General features: G+C 42.3%; 1 protein-coding gene across 1 annotated transcript in view; it reads left to right on the top strand.

Annotated features, from left to right (window-relative positions):
• The first annotated feature begins 1,153 nt into the window (after positions 1–1,153).
• The window catches only part of LOC132825574 (WW domain-binding protein 2-like), a 28,849-nt gene continuing 2,160 nt past the window's right edge, over positions 1,154–27,842 (top strand). The window contains exons 1-6 of the mRNA XM_060840953.1: positions 1,154–1,230; positions 2,030–2,138; positions 2,236–2,374; positions 6,421–6,513; positions 12,671–12,778; positions 17,299–17,340. Of these exons, the coding sequence (XP_060696936.1) occupies positions 1,154–1,230; positions 2,030–2,138; positions 2,236–2,374; positions 6,421–6,513; positions 12,671–12,778; positions 17,299–17,340 (568 nt within the window). The remainder of the gene's footprint in view (positions 1,231–2,029; positions 2,139–2,235; positions 2,375–6,420; positions 6,514–12,670; positions 12,779–17,298; positions 17,341–27,842) is intronic.

Below are 27,842 nucleotides of genomic sequence, written 5' to 3'. Positions count from 1 at the left end.
GCTCAGTTGACTGGATAGCTGGTTTGCGATTCAAAGTGATCCAAACAGTGCAGTTTCGCTTGCTGAGGTAGCCGTGCCCTACATCTGCGGAGTATTCACTCTCTGGTTAAACTCACCATCAGTCATCTTTCTTTCTTGAGAGAACAACATTCAGTCTTCTTGAGAAAGTGACTTTCACCTCGTAAAGGGTTTGAGTTATAGGGAGAGGTGGATAGGCTGGGGCTTTTTTCACTGGAGCGTCAGAGGCTGAGGGTGTGACCTTACAGAGGTTTATAAAATTACAAGGGGCATGGACAAGGTGAATAGACAAGCTTTTTTCCCTGGGATGGGGGAGTCCAAATTAGAGGGCATAGGTTTAAGATGAGAAGGGAAAGATTTAAAAGGGACCTAAGGGACAACATTTTTATGCAGCGAGTGGTGTGTGTGTGTCATGAGCTGCCAGAGGAAGTGGTGGACGCTGGTACAATTGCAACATTTAAAAGCCATCAGGATGTGTATATGAATAGGAAGGGGTTGGATGGATCTGGGCCAACTGCTGGCAGGTGGGACTAGATTGGGTTGGGATATCTGGTCAGCGTAGACAAGTTGGACTGAAGGGTCTATTTCCAGGCTGTACATCTCTATGACTCTATGATACTATGACTCAAGTAGTGCTATGGTGTTGGTTGAAAGGGTGAGAGTAGTGGGGTGTTTGAGGTTTGCAATAAAAAAGCAAACACACAAGCATTTTTATTAGGTCCTACTCCCAAGAACCTCTTTACATTTAGAATGCCACTAATTTTTGGGAAAGCATCAGTTTTTATAGACTGACTAGGTCAGTTTGCGATGTGTGGTCAGTGTGGATGAATTGGACCAAAGGGGCTGTATGACTCTATGACTCTATAACTGACTGGGCCTATTCAGGTGGAAGCTGAAAAAAACAGATTAGCTAATGACTGGTCAAAGTCTTCATCTTCCAGAATGTGCTTCCTGATAGTGTAAATCTTCAGTGACTTTTTTTCGAAGTCCTGAAGCTCTCAGCGTTAATTACAGTTAATGAAATACCTTTGCATTGTAGTCACTATTGGTAGGCAGCCAATTTACCCACTTCATTTTAATTTGAAATAATGAAGCAGAGCTGGGATGGTGGTGGTGAATTAATGCAATCGCCTAGATGGCTGTGCATATATCTCAGACTAACGTCAGCAATACAGCCAAGCTCCAGCTGTCTCCTGAAAGTGAAAGAGTACTGTAAACCACTGCCAAGAGAAACACCTCAGGAAGAAATATCTGCAGGCAGTTAGCCAAGGATCTCAAAAAGGATTTCACCTGAAACATCGACTTCTCCACCTCCTGATGCTGCCTGCCTTGCTGTGTTCCTTTCCCTCCTGATGCTGCCTGCCTTGCTGTGTTCCTCTCCCTCCTGATGCTGCCTGCCTTGCTGTGTTCCTCTCCCTCCTGATGCTGCCTGGCTTGTTGTGTTCTTCCAACCTCCTGCCTTTCTTCTAAGGGCCTGCCTTCATACTGAACACTGGCATTTCAAAAGAAGTGGTGAAAATTAGAAAAGAATAATCACATTGGAGATGTTTGCATTGAGGTTTTATTTCGATGCGTTCTCACATTCATTGATCAGCCAGCATTTATTTCCCATCTCTTCTGAGCTGCCTTCTTTAACACCTGTTGTCCTAGTGGTGGAAGTAAAGTGAATAAAGCTGTTCAGAAGAGAGTAACCAGCATCTTGACCCCAGCACAGATTAAAGAGAGCTGTATATTTCCAAGTCAGGATGGTGAGTGGTTTGGAGGGAAATTTGAAGGTGGTGGTGTTCCCATGTATCTGCTGCCATTGTCCTTCTAGATGGAAGTGGTTGTGGGGTGCTGTCTAACAAAGTTTGGTAAACAACTGTATAATGAGCATTCATATTTTTTCCTACTTAGTAGCACTTCGATTTTTTTTGTCATATAACATTACAATATTGAACCTATATAAAGATAAGTCTCATATGAACCTGTTTAAATTTTCACTGTAACCAAATACTTTAATCATTATCAGAATTCTGTTGAGTTTTGGCAATGTTCAGTTGACATTGCAAGACATGAAGACCATCCCCGAAGCATTCAAAGGCAAGAAGAAAGGAAAGGTTTTCCTCACACAACAGAGGGTAGGGGTATTTTAAAACAAATTACTTGATACAATTCCAGCAAAGAAATTGATTTATTTGAAATTGCCTTCTCTTTAAATGATTGCTTGCTCATCAGGTGATATTCATACCAAGCGATCAGTCCAAATCAATGAAGTCTTTCTCAATGCCTTTCAATTACATGGAAAGTTGTACTGTCGAACAGGGCTTCTTGGTATCCAATTACATCAAGGGTAAAATTCATGCTCAGCCTGGGGGTAAGTGACAATTACCTTGTGTGAAAAATAAGATGTTAAAATGTTCAATGCACAAATAGGTAACTCTAGACGATTCAGGAAGACATTAACGTTTTTATAAAATTGTGCTTAATCAAGGTCCACAGTTACCAGATGAAGCACCAGGTTAAGTTCATTAACTTCCACATCAGTCCTTTAGTACTGTAGCATATTAGAAGCGGAGTCAGGTTACCTTGCCACTGAAAAGCCAGATGTATGAGTAAAGAATCAGGCCCTTCAAGGGCCACACCGACCCGCCACCCACCCATTCCCCTACATTTACCCCTTTACGTAACACTGCAGGCAATTTAGCATGGCCAATTCACCTGACCTGCACATCTTTGGACTGTGGGAGGAAACTAGAGCACTCGAGGAAACCCATGCAGACACGGGGAGAATGTGCAAACTCCACAGTCGCCTGAGTCGGGAATTGAACCTGGGTCTCTGGCGCTGTGAGGCAGCAGTGCTAACTACTGTGCCACTGTGCTGCCCACAAAGCATCAACATTTTCTAAACTCCAGCACCAGGCTCACGTTTTATGTAGTTTTGCATTTTATAAGTACACTCTGATAAATTATTATCAAATCTCTTGAATTTATTTCTTTTAAAAAATCCTGTTTCATATTGTAAAGCAAATTTTACATTTATTTTAAGCTTCTACCTTAGAAATGCTGTGAACCCATTGTCCCAATTTAATGGTAAAGATGCCTGCATTCTTTGTGAATAATAACATTCTTTAGATTTGGAGACACCGGTGTTGGACTGGGGTGTACAAATTTAAAAATCACACAACACCAGTGCTCTGAAAGTTAGTGCTTCCAAATAAACCTGTTGGACTATAACCTGAGTGTTGTGTGATTTTTAACATTCTTTAGAAAATCTTGATATATTTTTCTGTGCCCGATGTTTTGTTTTTTTCCTCGTAACAATCTATGAAAACTGATGCTTTCCCAAAAGTGAATGGCACTCTAAATGTAAAGAGGTTCTTGGGAGTCGGGCATAAGAAAAATGCCTGTGTGTTTGCTCTTTTATCTCAAACCTCTAACACCCCACCACTCTCACCTTTTTCAACCAACACTATAGCTCTATTTGAGTCCTATATTGTCAATGCTACAATAGCCACTGGTCCCTTCTTATTGCTCCTACTCTGCTCTCTGCTCCTCCACCAACTCCGCCTGGATGGTTCAGTCTCTTAATAATGCTCTGTTGTGATTCCTTATCTTTGTCAGAGTTTTCTTCTTCCTATAATGTTAAAATCCTGACTCTTGCTTCAATCTATCACATGGGACGTCATTTGTGAATTTGAGAGAGTGGCAGATGAGAGAATTGGAGGGATTCAAACATGAAGTCCCATGGAGGATGGGAATGGATTTGAGAAGTGACAACATGTTCAAGGCCTTTCCAGGATGAAGGCAGATTGGAGATGGAACAACTATTTGCAAGAACTGTATAGTTGAGGGGTTTTTTTAGGAGTGAGGAGATGAATATAGCAGAATAAGAGGAACTACAATAGAAGAGAGAGAACCATCAATAATATCAGCCAATATGGAGGCCAAGAGGTTACATTTGATGGTCAGCTGGATAGGGAAGATAGGAGAGAAACAGAAGACAAATAAGCGTTCGAGACTAGGCGAGGGTGAGCTTTAGAGAACATTTAGCTTGGTGGGCCAATGATGCAGCACAGGCAGCTGATCATATTCAAAAGTGAAAACAGAAATTGCTGAAAAAGCTCAGCAGATCTGACAGCATCCCTGGAGAGAAATCAGAGTTAACTTTGGGGGTTGAGTGACTCTTTCTCAGAACTCAGCTGATCATATTGTCGCTTGATCTTAGTGACAAACAAGTAACTGAGCCCTCACACGTATCTGGAGGTCATGATGAAGGAGGCTGGGGAGAGGAGCACTTTGTGATGGGAGGGAAGCAGATGGAGGTGAGAGGGATCATACTGGATTAGAGCACAGTTTTAGCAGACAAGGGCAGGATTTGATGGTATTTTGTCCAGCCAGATCTGGCAGATGCCTGCCAAATCATTTCTTTGCATCTCTTGGACATAAAGAAGTGATGATGAGGCCTGCTCTAGGGTGGAGTGAGAAACAGTGAAGACTTTATTGTGGACAATAGAATCAACATAAGTTGAACAAATCAGTAACTGTAGAGACTGTTGTGTGTTATTGCTGTTGTGATAAATGGATGGCCAAGGGCTAGATAGTTGGAATTTTAAAACACAAATTAGTCAATAAGTTTTCTACTTCCAGGAAATGTAGATATCATTTCAGATTGACGTTGACAGGCAGGGACCTGTCCTCCTGAAGGACATGTCCAGCCATTGTTCCTCTTCCAACTAAACAGCAACCAACCCATTCCTGATGCATTCCCCATGGCAATGCTTCAGAGTTGACTTTCTTAAATTTCAATAAAAGCTTGGGGGATAACTGTTCCCTGCAGTTTGGGGTGTACGCATCTTCTTCTTTGTTCACAAAAAGAAAAAAAAATCAAGTTGTAAATACAGAGACTTTAGCTGAGGGCATAGAATTTAAGAGCAGGGACTGTATAAGCATTGGTTAGGACCCTGCTAGAACACAGTGTGCAGTTGTGGAATCCACATTATAGGAGGAATATGTTTGCACTGGAGAGGGTGCAGAGGCGATTTACCAGGATGTTAGGAGGAGAGATTGGATAGAATGGGGTTGTTTACCTTGGAGTAGAGGAGGCTGAGGGGGAATGCAATTGAGATGTATAAAATTTTGAGGGGCATAAATAAGCTAGGAGAAGGTGAGGACTGCAGATGCTGGAGAGCCACAGTCAAAGAGTGCGGTGCTGGGAGAGCACAGCAGGTCAGGCAGCATCCGAGGAGCAGGAGAATCGATGCTTTAGGCATAAGCCCTTCATTAGGAATGTGCATATTCAGTCTTACCTGCGGTCCTTTTCCTGTGGCCCACACATAACTAGGATAGACAGGAAGGGTCATTTCCCCTCAGAAGGGGGAATAATGACCAGGGCTGGCAGGGGGGCATAGATTAAGGAAGGTAAGGTGAAGGGCAGGACGTTTAGAGGGGATATCAGGAAAAATTCTTTCTCCCAGAGGGTGGTGTGAATCTGGAACTCACTGTCTGTGAGGGTGGTAGAAATAGAAACCCTCATAACATTGAAGAAGTATTTAGATGTACACTTTCGATGTCAAGGGATAGACAGCTATGGACCAAGAGCTGAAAACTGGGACTAGAATAGTTCTTGTTTTTAGCCAGCACAGGTTCAGTTGGGCTGAATTCGATGCTGTAGACTTCTATGACTCTATGATTTGAGTCTGTAATGCATTGGTTGGGGTACTCAGCAAAAGGTCAAGTTACACCCTAACCTTTCACGATGTGAAAAAGGTTTTTCTCACATTTGCTTCTTTTATGCATCACTTTAAATTGTTGCCTTCTGATTCTTATCCTTTTACAAGTGAGTGCAGTTTCTTAAATGGCTCAGTGTCATATTTTGAATTTTAATGCTTTTGACCAGTGTTTTGCAACATTTTATATCCTAAAAGAGGCTATATAAGCATAAGTTATTGTTGTTATTTTCTCTTCTTTTGAACCATGACTTTATTCCTATCTGTCTACAAGTCGATTATTCATTTTTTATGAAAGGACTACTTCTTACATTTGAATGAAACAATCAAAATCAAACTTATGTTTTGGTGCATTACCTGTAGCAAAATAAAGTGCACTTTGTATTTGTAAATATTTACAAATAATACGTGAGTAGCTTTCACTAAATGGGTTATTCATGGGTCAGGGGTTATTCCAGGAGACGGTTAAGAGACATAGGTTGCTGAAATTTCAGACCTCCAACAGCCAAGAAACTTTTTAAATATTACATTATTTAACAATCTGAATTTTGGTTTAAGTGTAAAGCAACTAAGCAAAGCACTAAGCATACAAACACCTTAGATAAGTAACAGCCAAAAACAATGTAATGACTCGAAATGCAAGTGTACTTGACAAAGTTTTTGCAACTGTCACAGTGTTTGTCTTCTGAACCAGGTGGCTGGGAAGGAACAGCAACTTTCAAACTGTCATTCAATTCAGGAGGAGCCATTGACTTTGGAAAGGCAATGATAGAAGTTGCCTCTCATGGTAAGTCATGGGAAGGTTAGTAAGAACCTTTAAAGATACTCTCCAATTGCCATGGCCCAATCATGGTTCCAAATCCCCCAGAATTAAGCCATGAGAAGCAGAAAGGAATGGAGAAACTAGTTGACAGTTATCCCACAAAGGGTGTGAACTGCAGTTTATCATTAAGAAAATCTGACAGAACTCAGCCTGAAATAACCATAATTAAAAATGGCATCATGATTTCTAAAAGAGCTTTGAGGCTCCATTATAATACTGAATAGATAATCTTGCACATAATATTTTAAAATTCTAATTCAGTCACTCACACTTTATTATTCTGTTATTTTCAGGTACAAATAATACTTTATTCAAATGCATTATATACAATAGAGTTTGAATCTCATACAAAAGGTTACGCTCACTGTTAAATGTGCTACAATTCCCCATAGCTTCTTAAAAATATCACAGTTCCCAGTAGCCTATAGAAGGAACTGAAGGACAGGGTTTCTTGTTTTAAGATTTTTAAAATTCATTTGTGGGATGTGGGTGTCACTAGCTGGGCCAGCATTTATTGCTCGTCCCTAGTTGCCCCTTGAGAAGGTGGGGGTGAGCTACCTTGAACCGCTGCAGTCCACCTGCTGTGCGTTGATCCACAATGCCATTAGGAAAAGAATTCCATGATTTTGACTCAGTAACAATGAAGGAACACTGATATATTTCCAAGTCAGGATGGTGAGTTATTTGGAGTGGAACTTGAAGGTGTTCATATGTATCTGCTGCCCTCGTTCTTCTAGATGGAAGTGGTCATTGGTTTGGCAGATGCTGTCTGAGGATCTTGTGAGTTTCTGCAGTGTGTCTTGTAGACAATACACACTGCTGCTATTGAGCACCAATGGGAAGGGAATGGATGTTTGTGGATGTGGTGCCATTCAGGTGGGCTGCTTTGTTCTGGATGGTGTTGTTGGAGCTGCACTCAACCAGGCAAGGGGGTGTATTACATCTCACTCCTGACATGTGCCTTGTAGATGATGAAGAGACTTTGGGGAGTCAGGAGGTGAGTTATATGCCTCAGTTTTCCTAATCTCTCATTTGCTCTTATAGCTGCGATGTTTATGTGGTGAGCTCAGTTGAGTTTCTGGCCAATGCTAATATTGGGAGATTCAGTGATGGTAACACCACTAAATATCAAGTGGCAGCGGTTAGATTGTTTCTTATTGTGATGGTCATAGCCTGGCATTTGAGTGGCATGAATGTTGCTTGCCACTTGTCAGTCCAAGCCTGGATATTGCCCAGATCTTGTTGCATTTAAACATGGACTGCTTCAGTATCTAAGGAGTTGCGAATGGTGCTGAACATTGTGCAATCATCGGTGAACATCCCCACTTCTGATCGTGTGACAGCGGGAAGGTCACTGATGAAACAGCTGAAGATTGTTGGGCTTAGGACACTGCCCTGAGCACCTCCTGCAGAGATGTCCTGGAGCTGCAATGACTGATCTCTCAGAGTCATAGCCATCTTCCTATGTGTTAGGCATGGCTCTAACCACTGGAAAGTTCACCCCTGATACCCATTGATTCCAGTTTGGAAAGGGCTCCTTGATGCCATACTCGGTCAGATGCAGCCTTGATGTCCAGATCTGTCATTCTCACCTACCCTGGGGAATTCAGCTCCATGTTTGAATCAAAGCTGTAATGAGGTCAGGAGCTGATTGGGCCTGGCAGAACCCAAACTGAGCGTCACTGAGCAGGTTATTGCTGAGCAGGTGTTGCTTCATGGCACTGTTGATGACATCTTCCATCACATTACTGATGATCGACAGTCGACTGATGGGGTAGGAATTGGCCCAGGTTGGATTCGTCCTGCTTATTACATACAGGACATACTTGGGCAATTTTCCTCATTGTCGGGTGGATGCCAATGTTGTAACTCTACTGGAACAGCTTGGCGAGGGGAGTGGTAAATTCTGGAGCACAAATCTTCTGTAGTATTGCTGATTGTTGTCAGGTCCACAGCCTTTGCTGCATCCAGTGTCTTTAAGCATTTCTTGATATCACGTGGAGTGAATTGAATTGGCTGAAGACTGGTATCTGTGATGCTGGGGACCACTGGAGGAGGCTGAGATGGATCATCGACTCAGCACTTCTGGCTGAAGATTGTTGTAAAAGCTTCAGCCTTGTCTTTTGCACTGATGTGTTGGGCTATCCCATCATTGAGGATGTGGTTACTTGTGGAGCCTCCTCCTCCAGTGAGTTGTTTAATTGCCCACGACCACTCACGACTAGATGTGACAGGACTGCAGGGCTTAGATCTGATCCGTTGATTGTGAGATCGCTTACCTCTGTTTATCACTTTCTGCTTATGCTGTTTGCCATGCACATGGTCCTGATTGGTACCTTCACCAGATTGACATCTCATCCTCAGGTTTGCCTGGTACTGCCCTCCTGCACTGTCCATTGAACCAGGGTTGATCCCCTGGTTTGATGGTAATGGTTGAGTGGGGGATATGTCGGGCCATAACATTACACATTGTGTTGGAGTACAATTCTGCTGCTGTTTATGGCCCACAGTGTCTCATAGACACCCAGTATTGAGTTGCTCAATTTAACACGGTGATGGTGTCACACGACATGTTGGAGGTTATTCTCAATGTGAAAGTGGACAAGGTCTCTACAAAGACTGTGCGGTGGTCACTGTTACCAATACTGTCATGGAAAGATGCATCTGCAGCTGGCAGATAGATAAGGATGAGGTCAATTTTGTTTTCCTCTTTTGTTTTCCTCTTTTCCTCACCACCTGCTGCAGGGCCAGTGTAGCAGCTGTCCCCTTTGGACCCTGCTCATTTTAAACCTATGTCCTTTGGTGTTAGATTCCCACTACCATGGGGAAGGGATAATAAGAACTAAGAGAAAAGAGAAAACAGGTGAGCTGTATTGAAAGCAGCCCATATAGTGTGAAACAAAAGCAGAGGTTGCTGGAAAATCTCAGCAGGTCTGGCAGCACCTGTGAAGTGAACTCAGAGTCCGGTGACCTTTATAATGTGATAATAGGCCTAAGATTAGGTGAGGATGGGTGACAATGCTAAAGGCAACCCATCTCTTAACAGGATGGAGTGTAGGGGGTGGGTAAAAAAACATGAAAGGTTCTAAAGTGATTGAGCTCAATGTTGAGTCCTAGAGGTTGCAGGGTCCCCAAGTGGAAAATGAGATGTTGTTCTTCAAGCATGCGCTGAGGTTCACTGAAACACTGCATCAGGCCTATGACAGAAGTCTGGGTCAAAGGACATGGTGGTGTGTGGAATCAGCAGGTAACTGGAAGCTCATTCAGTGACAAATGTCCCACTGATCCCTGATATGCTTTGATGATGGAGACAGCAGAGAAAAGTCAGAGGATTGTGAAGCTTTTAAAAACAAGCAGAGGACAGTGAAGAAAACAATAAGGGGGCAGAAGATGAAATGTGAGAGTAAGCTGGCAAGGAAAATCAAAGAAAATTGCAAGTTTTTAAAAAATATCTAAAAAGTAAGGGGGAGGCTATAGTGGAAAATTGAAAAATTAGGCTGGAGAAATAATAATGGGGATCAAAAAATGGTGGAGGAACTGAATAGGTACTTTGCATCAGTTTTCACAGTGGAAGACACCAGCAGCATACCAGAACGCCAATAGGATCAGGGGGCAGAGGTGAGTGTCATGGTCATCACTGAGGGGAAGGTGCTGGGGAAGCTGAAATATCGAAAGGCTATCTCATCTCTTGTTGCTTCCTCCTCACCCCCACCCATCAACCGTGCAAGAGGGAAGTTAGTACCAACAATTTACCTCAAAATACTCCAGATGACTAAAATTACCGCTTTACAAAAGAAAAACATATGGTTGGCATAAAACAGCGAGGACTGATGACAAATTGTAATGCAGGGGATGTTGTAATATGTGATGTTTAGTCATGTTGCTGATTACAATTTTAACACTTCCTTCCAGCATTAAGAGGTCCATCACCGTACACACCTGTGGTATATGTCTATGAAACAATTAGTATTATACCAACAAGACGCAGCAGATTTTTTTCATCAACCACTCCAGTTGTAGAACAAAGTCAACAGCAATACACATATGTTCCTGGACCACCACCACCAGCGGGTAATATTAACTCTTTTATCTGAGATTTTGATCATCAGAACGTAGAATAATAACATTCAGTCTTCAATATAAAGCAAGCCTTTAAAAGGACAAATATTGTTCCCACAAAAAGTAATTGTATTTTTTATTAGCTATTGTAAGTTTTTAAATTTTGTTTTTCAAAACACTTTCCTATTTTACAGGCCAGCTGGCTCTTTTCTGGCAGGTTTTGCATGTACTCCATTGTAATATTTATCATCAGCTTCTTTGTTTCCCAATAAGATGTGCCTATTCTGCATTCAAGGAACAAATACAGACACAGTCGATCCATAAGTGCAACTCAAGCAACACAAATATACCAACTTGCGGAGAATAACTGGAATGAAGGTGTTGGACCTTCCCCTCAGCATCAGGAGCTGAGAGTTGAGCCATTTCCTAATTTTGCAAATCCCGATTCCATCATGTCCTCCCTCTCCCACAGTGGTTTCAGTTTTGTGAGATGTGACGACTCAGAACCAGAACCTGCTGCCTCTTTTGGGCAAGCCGGAGGCAGCTACAGAGGAAACGATGGTCGAGGCACTCCTCGTTAGAAGACTAGCCACTGTTTATTGGCAAGTCATCTACTTCAATTCAGGGGTGTTGGTCCCTGTAGCCCTCATATCTCACCCTCCCTCATTACACTGATAAAACTGCGGATGCTGTAAATCAGAAACAAAAACAGGAGTTGCTGGAAAGGCTCAGCAGGTCTGGCAGCATCTGAGGAGAGAAAGTAGAGTTAACATTTCCGTTTAGGTGATCAGATCAAGGGTCACTTGACCCTTGCCAACCTTACCTAGTCTGACCGACATGTGGCTCTAGACCCACAGCAATGTGGTTGACTTTTAACAGCCCTCTGGGCAATCAGGGGTGAGCAATAAATGCTGATCCAGCCAGCAATACTCACATCCCACAAATGAATTCAAAAAGTTGACTCTATTGTTCATTTGCTCAGTTGAGCATTCTTGATTCGACTTTCTGAGAGGGGGGGGGGTGCAACTGCATTCACAGAAACATTTGGAACTGACAGCCGGATGGAGAGACAGGGGGTATATTAGGGGGCATTACAGGCAGGTGAGAGGAGGTGAGATAGTATGAAGGGCAAATAACCCTGAAACTGCGCCAGCAACTACCATGCTGTCTACACTTTGCAACCTACTCCCTCCCTGCCTCTCTTACAGATCACACTGGCATCCCTGCCTCTCAGTCGGTTCCCTCAACTCAGCACCGCCCTCCTAACCTGCAATCCTCTTCCTGACCTCTCCGCCCCCACCCCACTCCGGCCTATCACCCTCACCTTGACCTCCTTCCACCTATCCCACCTCCATCGCCCCTCCCCCTAGTCCCTCCTCCCTACCTTTTATCTCAGCCTGCTTGGCTCTCTCTCTCTTATTCCTGATGAAGGGCTTATGCTCGAAACGTCGAATTCTCTATTCCTGAGATGCTGCCTAACCTGCTGTGCTTTGACCAGCAACACATTTTCAGCTGTGATCTCCAGCATCTGCAGACCTCATTTTTTACTTGTTCTGGCATTCCCCAACCCACATCCCATTCCCTCACTCCAAAGGTGCTTTTGAGGCACTTTTACCTCCAGCAGCAGCTTCAGCAATGACCACTGCTAATGGTGGCACTGCTGAGCTGCTGTGGCATTGATTGGAGCCACAGGTCTTAGTGGTGGAACGCTGTCATTAATTGGACTGCAATCGCTGAATTGGCTACTGGCAGAATTCAGAACATTGTTCTCTAAGGAGCTTCTCTGGCTTATTCCTATGGCTATAATCCTTCACAACTGGAACTACCCCACTAAAGCTCCCTCTCCATCACCTCCTTTATAAAGTGCACAGCCCAGAATTAGATAGAATACCCCAGCTAGGATCAAGCTGGCGTTTTAATTTGGCTTAGCACAGCTGCCTTTCTCTTTAATTTTATGCCATTAGTTCAAAAACCCAGGATACCGTGTGCATTATTAAAGTGCTTTGTTAACCTGAACTGTCACTTTCAAGTGTTGAAATATTAATTTTGTTTTTGCCTGCAGGTGGTTACTATACACCAGTGCCTCCTATGTATGCTCCTTATGGATCTCCACCTCCAGCGTATTTTGGAATGCACCAGCCTCCGAATTATGCTCCAGCTGGAACATCAGGTAAGCAATCTCTTCGGGAGTTGGTTTATAACGGATTTCAGGCCGGGCGGTAAGGATATGTTCAAAACTTGCAAAAAAAAGCAAGTTACCACATATAATCCTTTCAGGATATCATGGTATTGATAGCATGTTCCTTTGGTGATTTATAACCTTATTCCTGATGAAGGGCTTATGCTCGAAACGTCGAATTCTCTATTCCTGAGATGCTGCCTGGCCTGCTGTGCTTTGACCAGCAACACATTTGCAGCTGTGATCTCCAGCATCTGCAGACCTCATTTTTTACTATAACAGATTCTGGTCAGCCAGACTGTTCTTGCCGAAACAAAATAACAACTGCACAGTCGGATGTGATTCCAAGAGCAGAGATCACTTGCTGAACAATCCCAAGTGCATTAGTAGCAATATCCAGTCAAGCACATAATGCAATAGATGCTGGAGATCTGAAACGAAAACAGAAACTGCTGGAGAAACACAGTTACTCTGGCAGCATCTGTAGAGAGAGAAAGCAGAGTTAATGTTCCACTTCCAATGACCCTTCTTGAGACCTTTCTGAATTCAATCCAGTGACAATGAAGGAATGGTATCATAGTTCTAAGTCAGGATGATTAAGAAGAGAAGGTAACAAGTGCTTGATCCATCAAGCTACATTGTCTGGATGCTTAATGGTAGATGTTGGTGAATTGAGAGATGATGGAGAAGGAACCTTGATGCAGTTCATTGTGTAGATGATAGGCACTGTGACAGGGAAGATGGTGCTGTCATTGTAATGTCACTGGGCTGGAAGTACAGATGCTTTGGGAACTCAGGTTCAAATTCAGTTTCAGCAGGCAGGGGAATTTCAATTCATTTAATAAGATCTGAAACTGAACATTAGTCTCTGATGCAGACACTGGAATCTGTATTGAAAACAAAATTGCTGGAAATCACAGCAGGTCAGGCAGCATCCATGGAGGGAGTGCAAGCTAACATTTCAAGTCTAAAACATAAAACATAGAAGATTACAGCGCAGTACAGGCCTTACAGCCCTTCATGCCGTATCAACCTGTGAAACCAATCTGAAGCTTATCTATCCCCCCACTATTCCATTTTCATCCATATGCTTATCCGATGAACATTTAAATACCCTTACACTTGGCGAGTCTACTATTGTTGCAGGCAGCGCGTTCCACACCCCTACTACTCTCTGAGTAAAGAAGCTGTCTCTGACATCTGTCCTATATCTATCACCCCTCAATTTAAAGCTATGTCCCCTCATTCTAGTCATCACCAAGGAAAAAGGCTCTTACTGTCCACCCTATCTAACTATCTGATTATCTTATATGTCTCAATTAAGTCACCGCTCGACCTTCTTGCCTTAAACGAAAATAGCGTTAAGTCCATCAGCGTTTCCTCGTAAGACCTTCCCTCCATACCAGGCAACATCCTAGTAAACCTCCTCTGAACCCTTTCTAAAGCTTCCACATCCTTCCTGTAGTGCAGCAACCAGAACTGTACGCAATACTCAAAGTGCGGCCGCACCAGAGTTTTGTACAGCTGCAGCATGACCTTGTCGCTCCAAAACTCAATCCCTCTACCAATCAATGCTAACCCCCTATATGCCTTCTTAACAATCCTATCAACCTGGGTGGCAACCTTCAGGGATCTATGTACATGGACATCGAGAGCTCTCTGCTCTTCTACACTACCAAAAATCTTACCATTATCCCAGTACTCATTATTCCTGTTACTCCTTTCAAAGTGAATCACCTCACACTTCTCTGCATTAAACTCCATTTGTCACCTCTCAGCCCAGCTCTGCAGCTTATCTATGCCCCTCTGTAATCTGCAACATTCTTCACCATTATCCGTAATTCTACCGACTTTAGCGTCATCTGCAAATTTACTAATCCATCCTTCTATGCCCTCATCTAGGCCATTTATAAAAATGATAAACAGCAATGACCCTAAAACATTCCTTGTGTACACCACTAGTAACTGAACTCTAGAATGAACATTTCCCATGAACCACCACACTCTGTCTTCTTTCAGCTTGTCAATTTCTGATCCAAACCACTAAATCACCCACAATCCCATGCCTCTGTATTTTGTTCAATAGCCTTCAGTGGGGAACCTTATCGAACACCTTACTGAAATCCATATACACCACATCAACTGCTTTACCCTCATCTACCTGTTTGGTCACCATCTCAAAGCACTCAATAAGGTTTTTGAGGCATGATCTACCCTTCACAAAACCGTGTTGAATATCCCTAACCAACTTATTCCTCTCTAGATGATTATAAATTCTATCTCTTATAACCTTTTCCAACACTTTACCCACAACCGAAGTAAGGCTCACTGGCCTATAATTACCAGAGTTGTCTGTACTCACCTTCTTGAACAAGGGAATAACATTTACTTGAACAGCAAGTTGATGACTAGTTTAGATGACTCTTAGTCAAGATGCTGCCTGACCTTGTGATTTCCAGCATCTTTTGTTTTCCATGAAACTATCATTGACTGATGTACAAATCCATCTAATTCACTAATGTCCCTTAGGGATGGAAATTTGCTCTCATTACCAGTCTGTTTCAATGTGATTGCAGATCCACAGCCATGTGGATCCACTACCCAATGAAATGGCTGAGTTCCCAAACTCATTCAATTCAAGGGCAATGAGGGTTGGGCAACAAATTCTGGCCTTGTCAGTCACACCCACATCCCAATAGAGAAAACACTTGGGCACAAGTACTGGTAACAATCAATAGCAACTTTCAAAAGGAAATTTAATAAAGGACTGAAGAGCACATTTTTTCCAATCCAGCAATGGGTAAAGAACAGGAGGGAAGAGAGACTAATTCCAAAGATAGGCAGAGTGGGCTGAATGGCCTCCTTCTGTAATTCTGTGAGAATGGACAGCACAGTTTGTTTGTACACTGTAGTAGAGCTTTAAATGCTCTTTTTTAAATGAACGCTCACTGTTCAATGATGCTAGTCATTGCAGTTAAGATTCAACCACATTATTATGGATCTGCAGTCACATGTCAGCCAGACCAGATTTCCTTCTTAAAAGGACTGAATTTATTAATTACTGGAAGTGAGAAGAAATAATGATGCAGCACACAAATACATGAATTGGGAATGAGAGATGAATTCAAAAAAAGTACAGGGTGAAACTGTTTTTGAATAATTTGTAGCTGTTGGAACATGGCAGTTGTTACATGGGGTGGCACCAGTAATGTTGACTTTGGTGGTTCAGCAGTTGCTTTGGATATTCTTGTCTTATTTGCAGGCTAACTGACATTTTCTATCCTGCTTCCTTCTGATGGTGGCTGACTGTCAGACAATGGGAGAATCGCTTTGCTCTTTTACCTACAGTGCATGGGTGCTTAGTGGCTATTCTCGCACTGTGATCTTCACAGTACACTGCACTAAAATGGCAGGCCATTAACACATGAACAGAAAAGTTGTATTTGGCTTTTAACCCTTCCTTTTGGATATCCCTGGAACAGTAAAATACAAACATGCCCAGAGGAAATGGCTCCCTGTTGATAGGCTCTTCCTTTTTAGCCTTTCTGTTTAAAGTTTCCCTGACACTGTACAAATGTGCTATTTCATGGGTCATTTTGCCGGTCACTGCAGTCATCCTTTGGCTGTAGCAGTCCTCTTTAAATAGAAACACATGCTAGAATTGAAATGTTCCATTAGTATTTCAGGATTCAGATCCATTGTCATGATATTGGGAATGCTTAAACAAAACTAGAGGACCACAGATATCTCAGAGGGTTGAAAGGGGTGCAGGAACTTACAAAGATAAAGAGAGACAAGGCCATACAGGTAACCATTGCTTTTCGAAAGTTCACTTTAAGCCAAATCACTTTTACAAAAGACTTATGTTGTATCCATTTTCGCTAACTGAAGGAAATCCGAAGAGGATTTTCGCTTTTACGAAAATGGCGAAATTTTTCCCATATTAATTAATGCTTCTTTGCTTTATGTCATTATGGCTTATGAAAACGTTCAGAGGAACACTCTACTTTTGGATAACGGGGGAAACCCATCCAGGGATTTGAAAACAAGGACAACAATTTTAAAATCAAGGCATTGCATAACTGAGCCAGTATAGATCAACAAACGCAAGAATGCTAAATAAATGGGATTCTGTGTAAACTAGGGAGTGATCTGGATTATCTGATGTTTAAGAGAGTGGGAGATCAAAGCCCTTCATCATATTGCTTATTGCAAATAAAGTTAGAACATAGAACATAGAAAAGTACAGCACAGAACAGGCCCTTTGGCCCATGATGTTGTGTTGAGGGTTAATCCTAATGTAAAATAAAATAACTTAACCTACTGTAAGTTTTAAAATTACAGAAGAACATCCTCCGTTTTCTTCACTACACACCCCTCAACTCACTGCTATCCATGTGCATGCCCAGCAATTGCTTAAATGTCCTCAATGACTCTGCTATGAACTAGTTATGAACTACTTTGTTTTATCCTGTGAATGTTAACCGTTTGTGCACTTTCACTTTATTCAGGCTACACACAGCCCCCTATGATGCCTCCAGTTGGAATACCAGGTAGGAAAGGCTCTTTCTCCTCACTCACAAATGCAGACAGGGCAAGTAGGTTAGAGGCTGAACACTAGTTGGAATAAGAGAGGGAAAACAAGAAAGTGCTGCATCCAGTAAATGAAGGAAAGACTTAACTTTACATCACACTTTTCAAAATCTCACCACAACATGGTCACACAACCAGAAATCATAGAATCCTTACACTGTGGAAACAGGCCATTTGGCCCAACAAGTCCACACCAACCCTCCAAAGAGTATCCCACCCAGACCAAATCCCCTACCCTATTACATTACATTTCCACTTGAGTAATGCACCTAACCTACACACCCCTGAATACTCTGGACAATTTAGCATGGCCAATCCACCTAACCTGCACATGTGGGAGGAAACCAGGGCACCTGGAGGAAACCCACACAGACACAGGGACAATGTGCAAACTCCACACAGACAGTCACCCAAGGCTGGAATTGAACCCAGGTCCCTGGTTCAGCAGTGCTAACCACTGAGCCACCCACAAATGTGGCCACAACACATAATCTGTTTTAATGATGCTGGCTAAGGGGGTAATGTTTGGCCTGATAGCTCCTTCCTGAAAGGAGTTACACAGGTGATCTGCTGTGAACCATGTTTCTACCAACACCATTAATTATATTCAAAACAATAAGATGACTGCTCTTGTTAAAAGAGTGACTGCTAAAACACTAGATTCATAGGTATGAAGCAGACATATATGATGCTGCAGAGCTGGGAGTAACATGGAGCAAGTCATCATCACAGTGAAGCAGAGTGGGAGGAGTGTGCAACAGGTCAGCAAAAACCTCTTAGCAGTCAGAAGAAGGACTTGATGGGAAACATGGAACACCCATGGTTGACGAAGGCAGTCAAGGAGAGTATCCAATCAAACACTAAGCCATACACAGCAGCAAGCACAAGTGGAAGATCAGATGATTGAGATTTTTTTTCAGGAAGTAATACCAGGTAATTAAAGACATGGAGACAATTGAGACAGAAAGTAAATTAACAACAGATATAAAAACAAACGCAAGAGCTTCTATGGTTATATGAAAAAATGAGAGTAGCTAAAGTCAGTTGGGACGCTTGAGGATGCACATGGGGAATTATTAATGAAGAAGAGGGGATGGTAGCTAATTTAATCCTATATTTTTATGCTAGTGGACATTGTAAACACTCAAAAGATATCAGATAAGTATGGTGCTATTGGGAAAAAAAGTGTTATAGCAGTCTGTATCTTGACAACGTATTTAACAAACTAATGGGAACGAACGCAGGCAAGTCACCAGAAGCTGAAGGCCTGTATTAGATTAGATTAGATTAGACTTACAGTGTGGAAACAGGCCCTTCGGCCCAACAAGTCCACACCGACCCGCCGAAGCGCAACCCACCCATACCCCTACATTTACCCCTTACCTAACACTACGGGCAATTTAGCTTGGCCAATTCACCTGACCCGCACATCTTTGGACTGTGGGAGGAAACCGGAGCACCCGGAGGAAACCCACGCAGACACGGGGAGAACGTGCAAACTCCACACAGTCAGTCGCCTGAGTCGGGAATTGAACCCGGGTCTACAGGCGCTGTGAGGCAGCAGTGCTAACCACTGGGAAGTGGCTATAGAGACAGTTGAGGCATTGGTAGAAATAGTCCAGGACTGTTTGGATTCTGGGAGACTTCCGCCAGATTGGAAAGCCATTAATGTGATGCCACTGTTCAAGAAGGGATGAAAGCAATAGACTGGAAACTAAAGGCCAGTTAGCCTAATATTTATCGTTGAGTTAAAATTAGAGTCCATTATTAAGGAAGAAATAGCAGGAAATTTAGAAAAGCTAAGTGCAATCCATAAGAGTCAACATGGTTTTGTGCAAGGGAGTTCATGTTTGACAAATCTACTAGTGTGTTTTGAGAATAAGTAGAGATAATAACAGAGAACAAGTTGATGTATTATATTTCCATTTATGGAAGATATTCGACAAGGTGCCACATAAAGGGTTATTACACATGAGAGCAGCTCACAGTATTGGGGGCAAGCTTTGTATGGATTGAGGATTAGTTGGCACACAGGAGACAGAGAGTCAGGATTACTTTTTTTAAGGTTGGAAAGACATAACTAGTGGAGTGCCACAAGGATCAATCCTGGGGCCTCAATTATTTACTATCTATATTAGTGACCTGAGTGTAATGTATCGATATTTGCTGATGGTACAAAGATAGGTGGGAGGGCAAGTTACGATGAGGATGTAGGAATCTGCAAGGGGATGTCGACTAAAGGAGCAAAAACTTAGCAGATGGAGTTTAATGTAGGAAAGTGAGTGAAGTCATACACTTTGATAGGGAAGAATCAAAAGGCAGACTGTTCCTCAAGTCAAGAGAGACTTAAATCAATGAGCACAGAGTGACCTGGGTGTTTTTGTGCATGAAACACTTAATGTTAGCGTGCAAGTGGATTTTGAAAGCAAATGGAATGTTTTTGGTTTAGTGCTTGGAGGTTGGAATTTAAAAACAGAGAGGTCTTGTGACAAGTTTTTACAATATGTTAGGTTGGCATACAGTGTACAGTCCCGACATTTAAGGAAGAATATATTGTCACTGAGGGAGTTCAAGAGAGATTCACCAGACTGATACTTGGGATGAAGGAATTGACTCCTCAAGAATGGTTAAACAGGTTAGGCCTCTATTCATTAGAATTTAGAGGATAAGGAAGGATCTTAGAGAAACATACAAGATTCTGAGGGGGGCTCTTCAAGATCGATGTTGAAAAGATGTTACCACTGGTGGGGCTATCTCAAATGGAGGGACCACCGTTGCAACATAAGGAAAAATTAATTTAAAACTGAATTGCAAAAGAATTGCTTCCTCAGAAAACTGTGAATGTCTGCATTTCTCTACTCAAGACAAGTTCGGAGGCTAGATCGCAGCAAGTATTTTAAAAGGGAAATAGATAGAGTTTTGAAATTGTCGTGGAATTGAAGATGATGAGGAATTAACACTAAAGAAGCTTGGAGCGGATTAGCCATGCTCTTATAGTATGCAGGGACAGACTTGAGGGGGCCAAATGGCCGACTTCTGCTCCTATTTCTTATATTCTTAAGTTCTGCAAATAAACCAACAATCAATACAAATTTTGTACTTTGCTATCTGGCCATGAATCTATCACATAGTCTATTTGTATTTTTACACAATTCCTTGCTTCATCTGAACACAGTCTTGGAGCCATACAGCACAGAAACAGACCCTTCAGTCCTACCTATCCATGCTAACTAGCTTCACCAAACTAAGCTAGTCCTATTTGCTTGCATTTGGCCTGTGTCTCTCTAAACCTTTCCTATTCATGTACCTATCCAAATGGTCTTTTAATTGTTGTAACTGTACCTGCATCTATCACTTTCTCTGGCAGTTCATTCCATATATGCCACAATCTCTGTGTGAAAAAGTTGCCCCTCAAATCTCTTTTAAACCTTTCCCCTCTCACCTTAAACCTATGCCCTCAAGTTTTGAACTCCCCTACAGTGGGGAAAAAGCCTTTGTATTTCACCTTATCTATTGCTTGTGTAATTGGGATGGAAAGTAATTTAAATAGCTTATGAATTTCAGAAGTCTGCAAAAATAAAAATCTATTATTTTCTGTGAGAAGATAAATTAAAGCATATGAGAGTCGATTATAAGTTTTAATTGGTTAAATTGTGTTGTACAAGTGAAGCATAAAATCAGTAAACAATTAACCACTACATTTAGAATTATTATGCTGAAAATGAGGAAAGCAACTGAGCATAAATATTTAGAAGTTTTGTCAATGCTATTGAGGAAGTGCCTGTTTAATATTCTGTTACAGTGGAAATTTGTTAGAACATTGATGCTAAAACTTTAGAGCTGCACCACATTGATAAGAAAACTCTTCTACATTGCAAAAGAAGGTTCAACTAGTGATTTATCTACTTCAGAGACCCCTGTGCACCTAACACTACGGGCAATTTAGCATGGCCAATTCACCTGACCTGCACATCTTTGGACTGTGGGAGGAAACCGGAGCACCGGGAGGAAACCCACGCAGACACGGGAGAACGTGCAAACTCCACACAGTCTGTCGCCTGAGTCGGGAATTGAACCTGGGTCTCAGGCGCTGTGAGGCAGCAGTGCTAACCACTGTGCCACCGTGCCGCCCACACTTCCACTGTATGGTATACTTTTTGAAGGCCCTCTTCTTTAAAACCTGGTGGCATTGCTCTTCAGGAAAATGAAGGTTTCAGAAATTAATCAATTTAATATAAAAAAGCTGTTCACTGTGCCTTGGTACACATGACAATAAATTCAATTCAATTCAATAAAACTCATTCAACAGAGATACCTCCATTTTGAGATTTATCTACTGCTATTGCAGTGATGTTAGCAAAACTTGTTTTTATTATCTAATCCTCCTATCACAATCCCCACTCGTAACTTCCATAAATCCGCAATTGACTAAAATTGTTTCAACTGGAGTTGTCAGCTCAAACCAGTTCAGCATTTACCTCGGAGGTTTGAGTGAATTGAACAATATGCTAGACATTCCTGCCAGAACCCAATGGCTGAAAATCAGTAACTAAGCCAATCTGAAGTTATAGTTCACTTTATGAAGGGCATCAATAGGCTGAAACAACAATATATTTCCTTTTTAAAATTTTTATCTTTTTCCTTTTCCTTCAGCTCCTCAAACATATGCTTTCTCATCTCCACTGACCAGCCCTGACCATCCAGCTCCTCGCACTGCAGGAACACCATGTAAGAAAGCCTGTCTGGTTTTACTTGTTAAAATGGGGTTTGGGGGTTTTATTGCTCATTATTTCTTTGGTTTAAGCACCACTGGCCACCATTTTCTATCCTTGTAATTCCTGCAAGTAGACTATAAAACCCTACAAATAAGTGTTAACTAGAGATATACTTAGCTCTATACTTGGCTCACTGGGATATAGAGTTGAGAGTGTGTTGCTGGAAAAATAAAGCAGGTCAGGCAGCATTCAAGGAGCAGGAGAATCGACGTTTAGGACATAAGCCCTTCATCAGGAATATGACTTGTGGGTCAGGACTGAGAGATAAATGGGAGGGGGTGGGGTTGTGGGGTAAGGTAGCTGAGAAAGCGATAGGTGGATGAAGGTGACAGAGAAGGTGATGAAGGGCTTTTGCCCGAAACGTCGATTTCGCTGCTCGTTGGATGCTGCCTGAACTGCTGTGCTCTTCCAGCACCACTGATCCAGAATCTGGTTTCCAGCATCTGCAGTCATTGTTTTTACCACAATGTCTACTTTTGCCTATCATTTGTTTCTTATGCATTGAAATAAACTTTTACTATTGATTCTAATATTACTGGCTAGCCTACCTTCATATTTGATCATCTCCTTCCTTATTTCTCTCTTTGTTATCCTCTGTTTGTTTTTGTAGCCTTCCCAATCTTCTGATTTCCCACTGCTCTTGGCCACTTTATAGGATCTCTCTTTTTCTTTAATACATTTCCTGACTTCCTTTGTCGGCCATGGCTGTCTAATCCCTCCCCGGATAATCTTTCTTTTCTTGGGGATGAACATCTGTACAGTGTCCTCAATTATACCCAATTTTGTGACTTTGCCACTCTCAGTGCTTCCTCCAGATGTTCTTCAACATGGAGAAGGGCTGATTCATCAGCCAAGGGTGAACAGTATATAGTAATCAGCAAGTCGCTTCCTTATCCATGGTTAACCTGAAGCCATGAGACTTCATGGGGTCTGGAGTCAACGTTGAAGACTCTCACGGCAACTCTCTCCCGACTGTGTACTACTGTGCTGACACACCTGCTGGTCTGTCCTGTCAGTGGGACTGGATATATACAAGGGATGGTGATGGTAGAGTCTGAGACATTGTCTGTAAGGTATGATTCCATGAGTATGACTATGTAAGGGTGGTATTTGACTAGTCTGTGAGACAGGTCTCCCAATTTTGGCACTCGCTCCCAGATATTAATGAGGAGGAACTTTGCATGGTTGACAGGGTTGCCTTTGGCATTGCTATTTATGGTGCCCACGTCAGATATTCCATCCGGTTTCATTTATTTGTTGAGACTCAGTAGCAATTGACACAACTGAATGGCTTCCAACATTATTTCAGAGGGCAGTTGAGAGTTCAATCAAATTGTTGTAGGTGGGGAGTCACATGTAGACCAGGCCATGTGAGGATGGCAGATTTTTATTCCTGAAAGACATTAGTGAGAGCCAGATGGGTTTTACCAACAATCGACAATGGTTTCATGGTCAACATTAGATTCTTAATTCCAGGTTTTTAAAAATTGAATTCAAATGCCACCATCTGCCATCATGGGATTTGAACCTGAGTCCCCAAAACGTTGAGTGAACTTCAGGATTAATAGTCTAGCTACTTAATAGTTTTGGTAATACTGTTAGGCCATTACCTCTCTTGAGTAAACCTCACAGATCTGTTTGCAATACATTTACATCCTTCCTTAAATATCAAGGCTGACATTGTACACAGCCGTAGTACAGTATCCCCCCCCGCCGTACCCGCAAAGGATACATTCCAAGACCTATAGTGGAAGCTTGAAACCACTGATAGGAGCAAACCCATTCATTTAAATGGGAAATTTACCTTCCCAGCAGCCCCTAGTCCCTGGTTCCGGAAAGTTCCTAATAATATGTTTGGGCCATGTTAAACCACAGGTAACTAAAACCACAGAAAATGATTCCACGGATAAGGAGGGTAGCCCTGTATCACCAGTACCCTTTATATTAGGCATTGTCTCTCAACTTTTGTATTCAATTCCCCTCACAATGAACACAAACATTCCAATAGTGTTCTTGCTGTACCTGGACATTCTCCTTTGCAATCCATGAACTAGGACACTCAGGTCCAACTGCAAACACTCATTATTTAGGTAATAATGTCCCCAATCCATACATCCCATACCAGGATGCTCTCACTCTGTATACCTGGCAGCATTAGCACATGATTCCTTTTTGTCTTCTGGTGTGTCCCGGGCATGAACATAACACAAGACTGTTGGAGTCTTCTAATCTGATTTACAAGAGCACATCTCTCTGCTTCTAGTCTCACTTAACTGCTTTCCTTCAGTAATTTGCTTATTATCCTAGACTGACTCCCCTATATTTAATTATGTTACTTTCTACAGTTTCATTATCACTGGTTTAAGCACTCGCATTAAAATCCAATCTGTTCTGCTGCTCATTTATCAAGAAGGATATATTATGATTAGTGATGGAAAAGCTTTATTCATCGTTCTTTATCTCTCCCATTTTTTCTAGCTGATTATGACCCTTATCTGGGGTTACCTGGCAACCTGAAATGCTTGAAATTCTTCCTAATAAAGTTATCCTCCCGTAATTTCATTTTATGTCAGTGTGCAACCATTTTTTATGTCACATTAGCTATTTTATGTCAAGTTACAATGGAAAAAGAAATGTTCAGGGGGACCATTTTTGCACGAAAGAGCAGAACATTAGCTAACACAACATAGATATCCTGTTAAGCCATTATGATGTGGAGGTACTGCTGTTGGACTGGGGTAGTCAAAGTCAGAAGTCACACCACTTCAGGTTAGTGTTCAACAGGTTTATTTGAATTCACAAGCTTTCACGAGACAAAGGATCAGCATTCCAGAAGGTTGTGATTTAATATAAACCTGTTGGGCTATAACCAGGTGTCTTGTTACTTCTGACATTGAACAGTTGTACACAGATATACAGCAACACTAGACGAGATTGAGCATTCCTGATGAAGAGCTTATGCCCGAAACGTTGATTCTCCTGTTGCTCGGATGCTGCCTGATCAGCTGTGCCTTTCCACTCTTCAGCTCTGATCTCCAGCATCTGCAGTCCTCACTTTCACCCAAGACTGAGCATGTATTGTATTAATGTTAACTCCTTCCACAACGATAGCTTTCCTGCCTACAAAGTCCTGTTGAAATGTGTACTTTATTCCTCCAACAGAGGAGCTGACTGTCAGGAATTTAGGCCTGCTCTAGATTCTTACAGGGCAGTCAGAGGGAGATGACAGTGTAGCAGTAAAATCACAAGACTAGTTGTCTAAAGGCTGAGCCTAATGTTCTGAAGGCTTGGGCTCAGATACTACCACAGTAACTGGTGAAATTTTAATTCAATTAACAATCCACAGAAAGGGCGCAGCAGACATGTGGAGATTATTTAAGGAGCAGTTGTTGCAAATGATGCACAAATTCGTTCCTCTGAGACAGGTAAGAAGAGGTAAGATTAAGGAACCTTGGATGCCGAGAACAGAGGAACTTCTTATCAAAAGGAAGAAGGCAGCTTACGTAAGGTGGAGGAAGCAAGGATTTGGCACAGCTTTAGAGGATTACAGGCTTGCTAAATGAGTTTTTTGTTTTGGTTTTCACCAAGGAAAGGGAACTTGTTGTAAATGAAAACTTAGAAGAGCTGGCGTACAGTCTTGACCAGATCAAGATTAATGAAGTTGATGTGCTAGAAACTTTACAAAACATTAAGATTGATAAGTCCCCAGGGCCAGACCAGATTTATCCTAGGCTGCTCCGGGGAGATTGCTAAGCCGCTGGCTAGGATATTTGCCTCCTCACTCTCCATGGGAGTTGTACCGGAGGATTGGAAGGAGGCGAATGTTGTTCCACTTTTCAAGAAGGGTAATAGGGAAATCCCTGGCAATTATAGACCAGTCAGCAAAGCTTTGGAAAGAATTCTGAGGGATAGGATTTATGACTATTTGGCAAAGCATAGTGTGATTAAAAGCAGTCAGCATGGCTTTGTGAGGGTCAGGCCATGCCTCACAAATCTTATTGAGTTCTTTGAGGAGGTGTCAAGAACAGGTCAATGATGGTCGAGCAGTGGATGTGGTGTATATGGACTTGAGCAAGGCACTTGATCGGGTTCCCCATGGTTGGCTCATTCATAAAATCAGGAAGTATGGGATATAGGGATATTTGGCTATCTGGATTCAGAATTGGCTGGCTGACAGATGGCAGAGAGTGGTTGTTGATGGAAAATATTCTGCCTGGAGGACAGTGTTGTGTGGGGTCCCGCAGGGCTCTGTTCTTGGGCTCTTTGTAGATTTTATAAATGACTTGGATGAGGAGGTTGAGGGGTGGGTTAGTAAATTTGCAGATGACACAAAGGTTACTGGTGTCGTCGATAATATAGAGGGTTACTGCAGGCTGCAGCACGACATAGACAGGATGCAGAGCTGGGCTGAGAAATGGCAGATGGACTTCAACCTGGACAAATGCGAAGTGATGCATTTTGGAAGGTCGAACTCAAATGCTAAATATAGGATTAAAGACAGGATTCTTAGCAGTGTGGAGGGACAGAGGGATCTGGGTGTGCAAGTACATAGATCCTTCAAAGTTGCCACCCAAGTGGATAGGGTTGTTAAGAAAGCATATGGTGTTTTGGCTTTCATTAACAGAGGTATCGAATTTAAGAGCTGCGAGGTTTTGCTGCAGCTCTACAAGTCTCTGGTGAGACCACACTTGGAATATTGTGTCCAGTTCTGATCGCCCTACTAAAGGAAAGATACAGAGGGTTTGGAGAGGGAGCAAAGAAGGTTTACCAGGATGCTGCCTGGACTGGAGGGCTTGCCTTATGAAGAAAGGTTGAATAAACTCGGATTTTTCTCTCTGGAGAGAAGGAGGAAGAGAGGAGACCTGATCGAGGTGTACAAAATAATGAGAGGAATAGATAGAGTCAATAGCTAAAGACTTTTCCCCAGGGCAGGATTGACTGGTACGAGAAGTCATAGTTTGAAGATATTAGGAGGAAGCTATAAAGGAGACATCAAAGGTAGGTTCTTTAAGCAGAGAGTTGTGAATGGATGGAATGCGTTGCCAATTGAGGTGGTGGAAGCAAAGTCATTGGGGACATTTAAGTGACTGCTGAACATGCACATGGATAGCAGTGAGTTGAGGGGTGTGTAGGTTAAGTTACTATATTTTGCATTAGGATTAAGTCTCGGCACAACATTGTGAGTGAAAGGGCCTGTTCTATGTTGTAGTTTTCTATGTTCTAACAATGGTGGGATTGAAAACTAGTTTCGGTCATGGTGACTACTGTTTATTGTTGTAAACATCTGTGCTAACATCCCTGAGGAAACGAGGTCTGCATCATGAGCTGGTCTGGTCAACACAGACTCCAGCCCCACAGCAAAGTGTTTGACAGCTGACCACCTTCTAAAATGGGGGAGCAGGCCATTCTGTTGAAGGACAATTAGGAATGAGCAACAAATTTCATCCCATGAAATAACACTTTTTAAAAATCCATCTGAGCGTCTTAGTTGTGTGAACGTTGGCTCATAATTTGCTACAATTTTTTCTAACTGCCTGACTTGATCTGAGCATTCACGTGTTTCTCCCATGTACTCTGCCAACGTCTCCAAAGGCATACAAAATTACATCTGTACGTCAATGTGTGGGACAATTGGTTAAGCTGAAACAAAAGCAGACATTGCTGGAGGCCACACAGCAGCTGTGGAG

Source organism: Hemiscyllium ocellatum, chromosome 20, assembly GCF_020745735.1.
Source record: "Hemiscyllium ocellatum isolate sHemOce1 chromosome 20, sHemOce1.pat.X.cur, whole genome shotgun sequence".
NCBI lineage: Eukaryota > Metazoa > Chordata > Chondrichthyes > Orectolobiformes > Hemiscylliidae > Hemiscyllium > Hemiscyllium ocellatum.
Note: the sequence above shows the minus strand (reverse complement) of the source record. Positions and strands in the feature narration are given on the sequence as shown.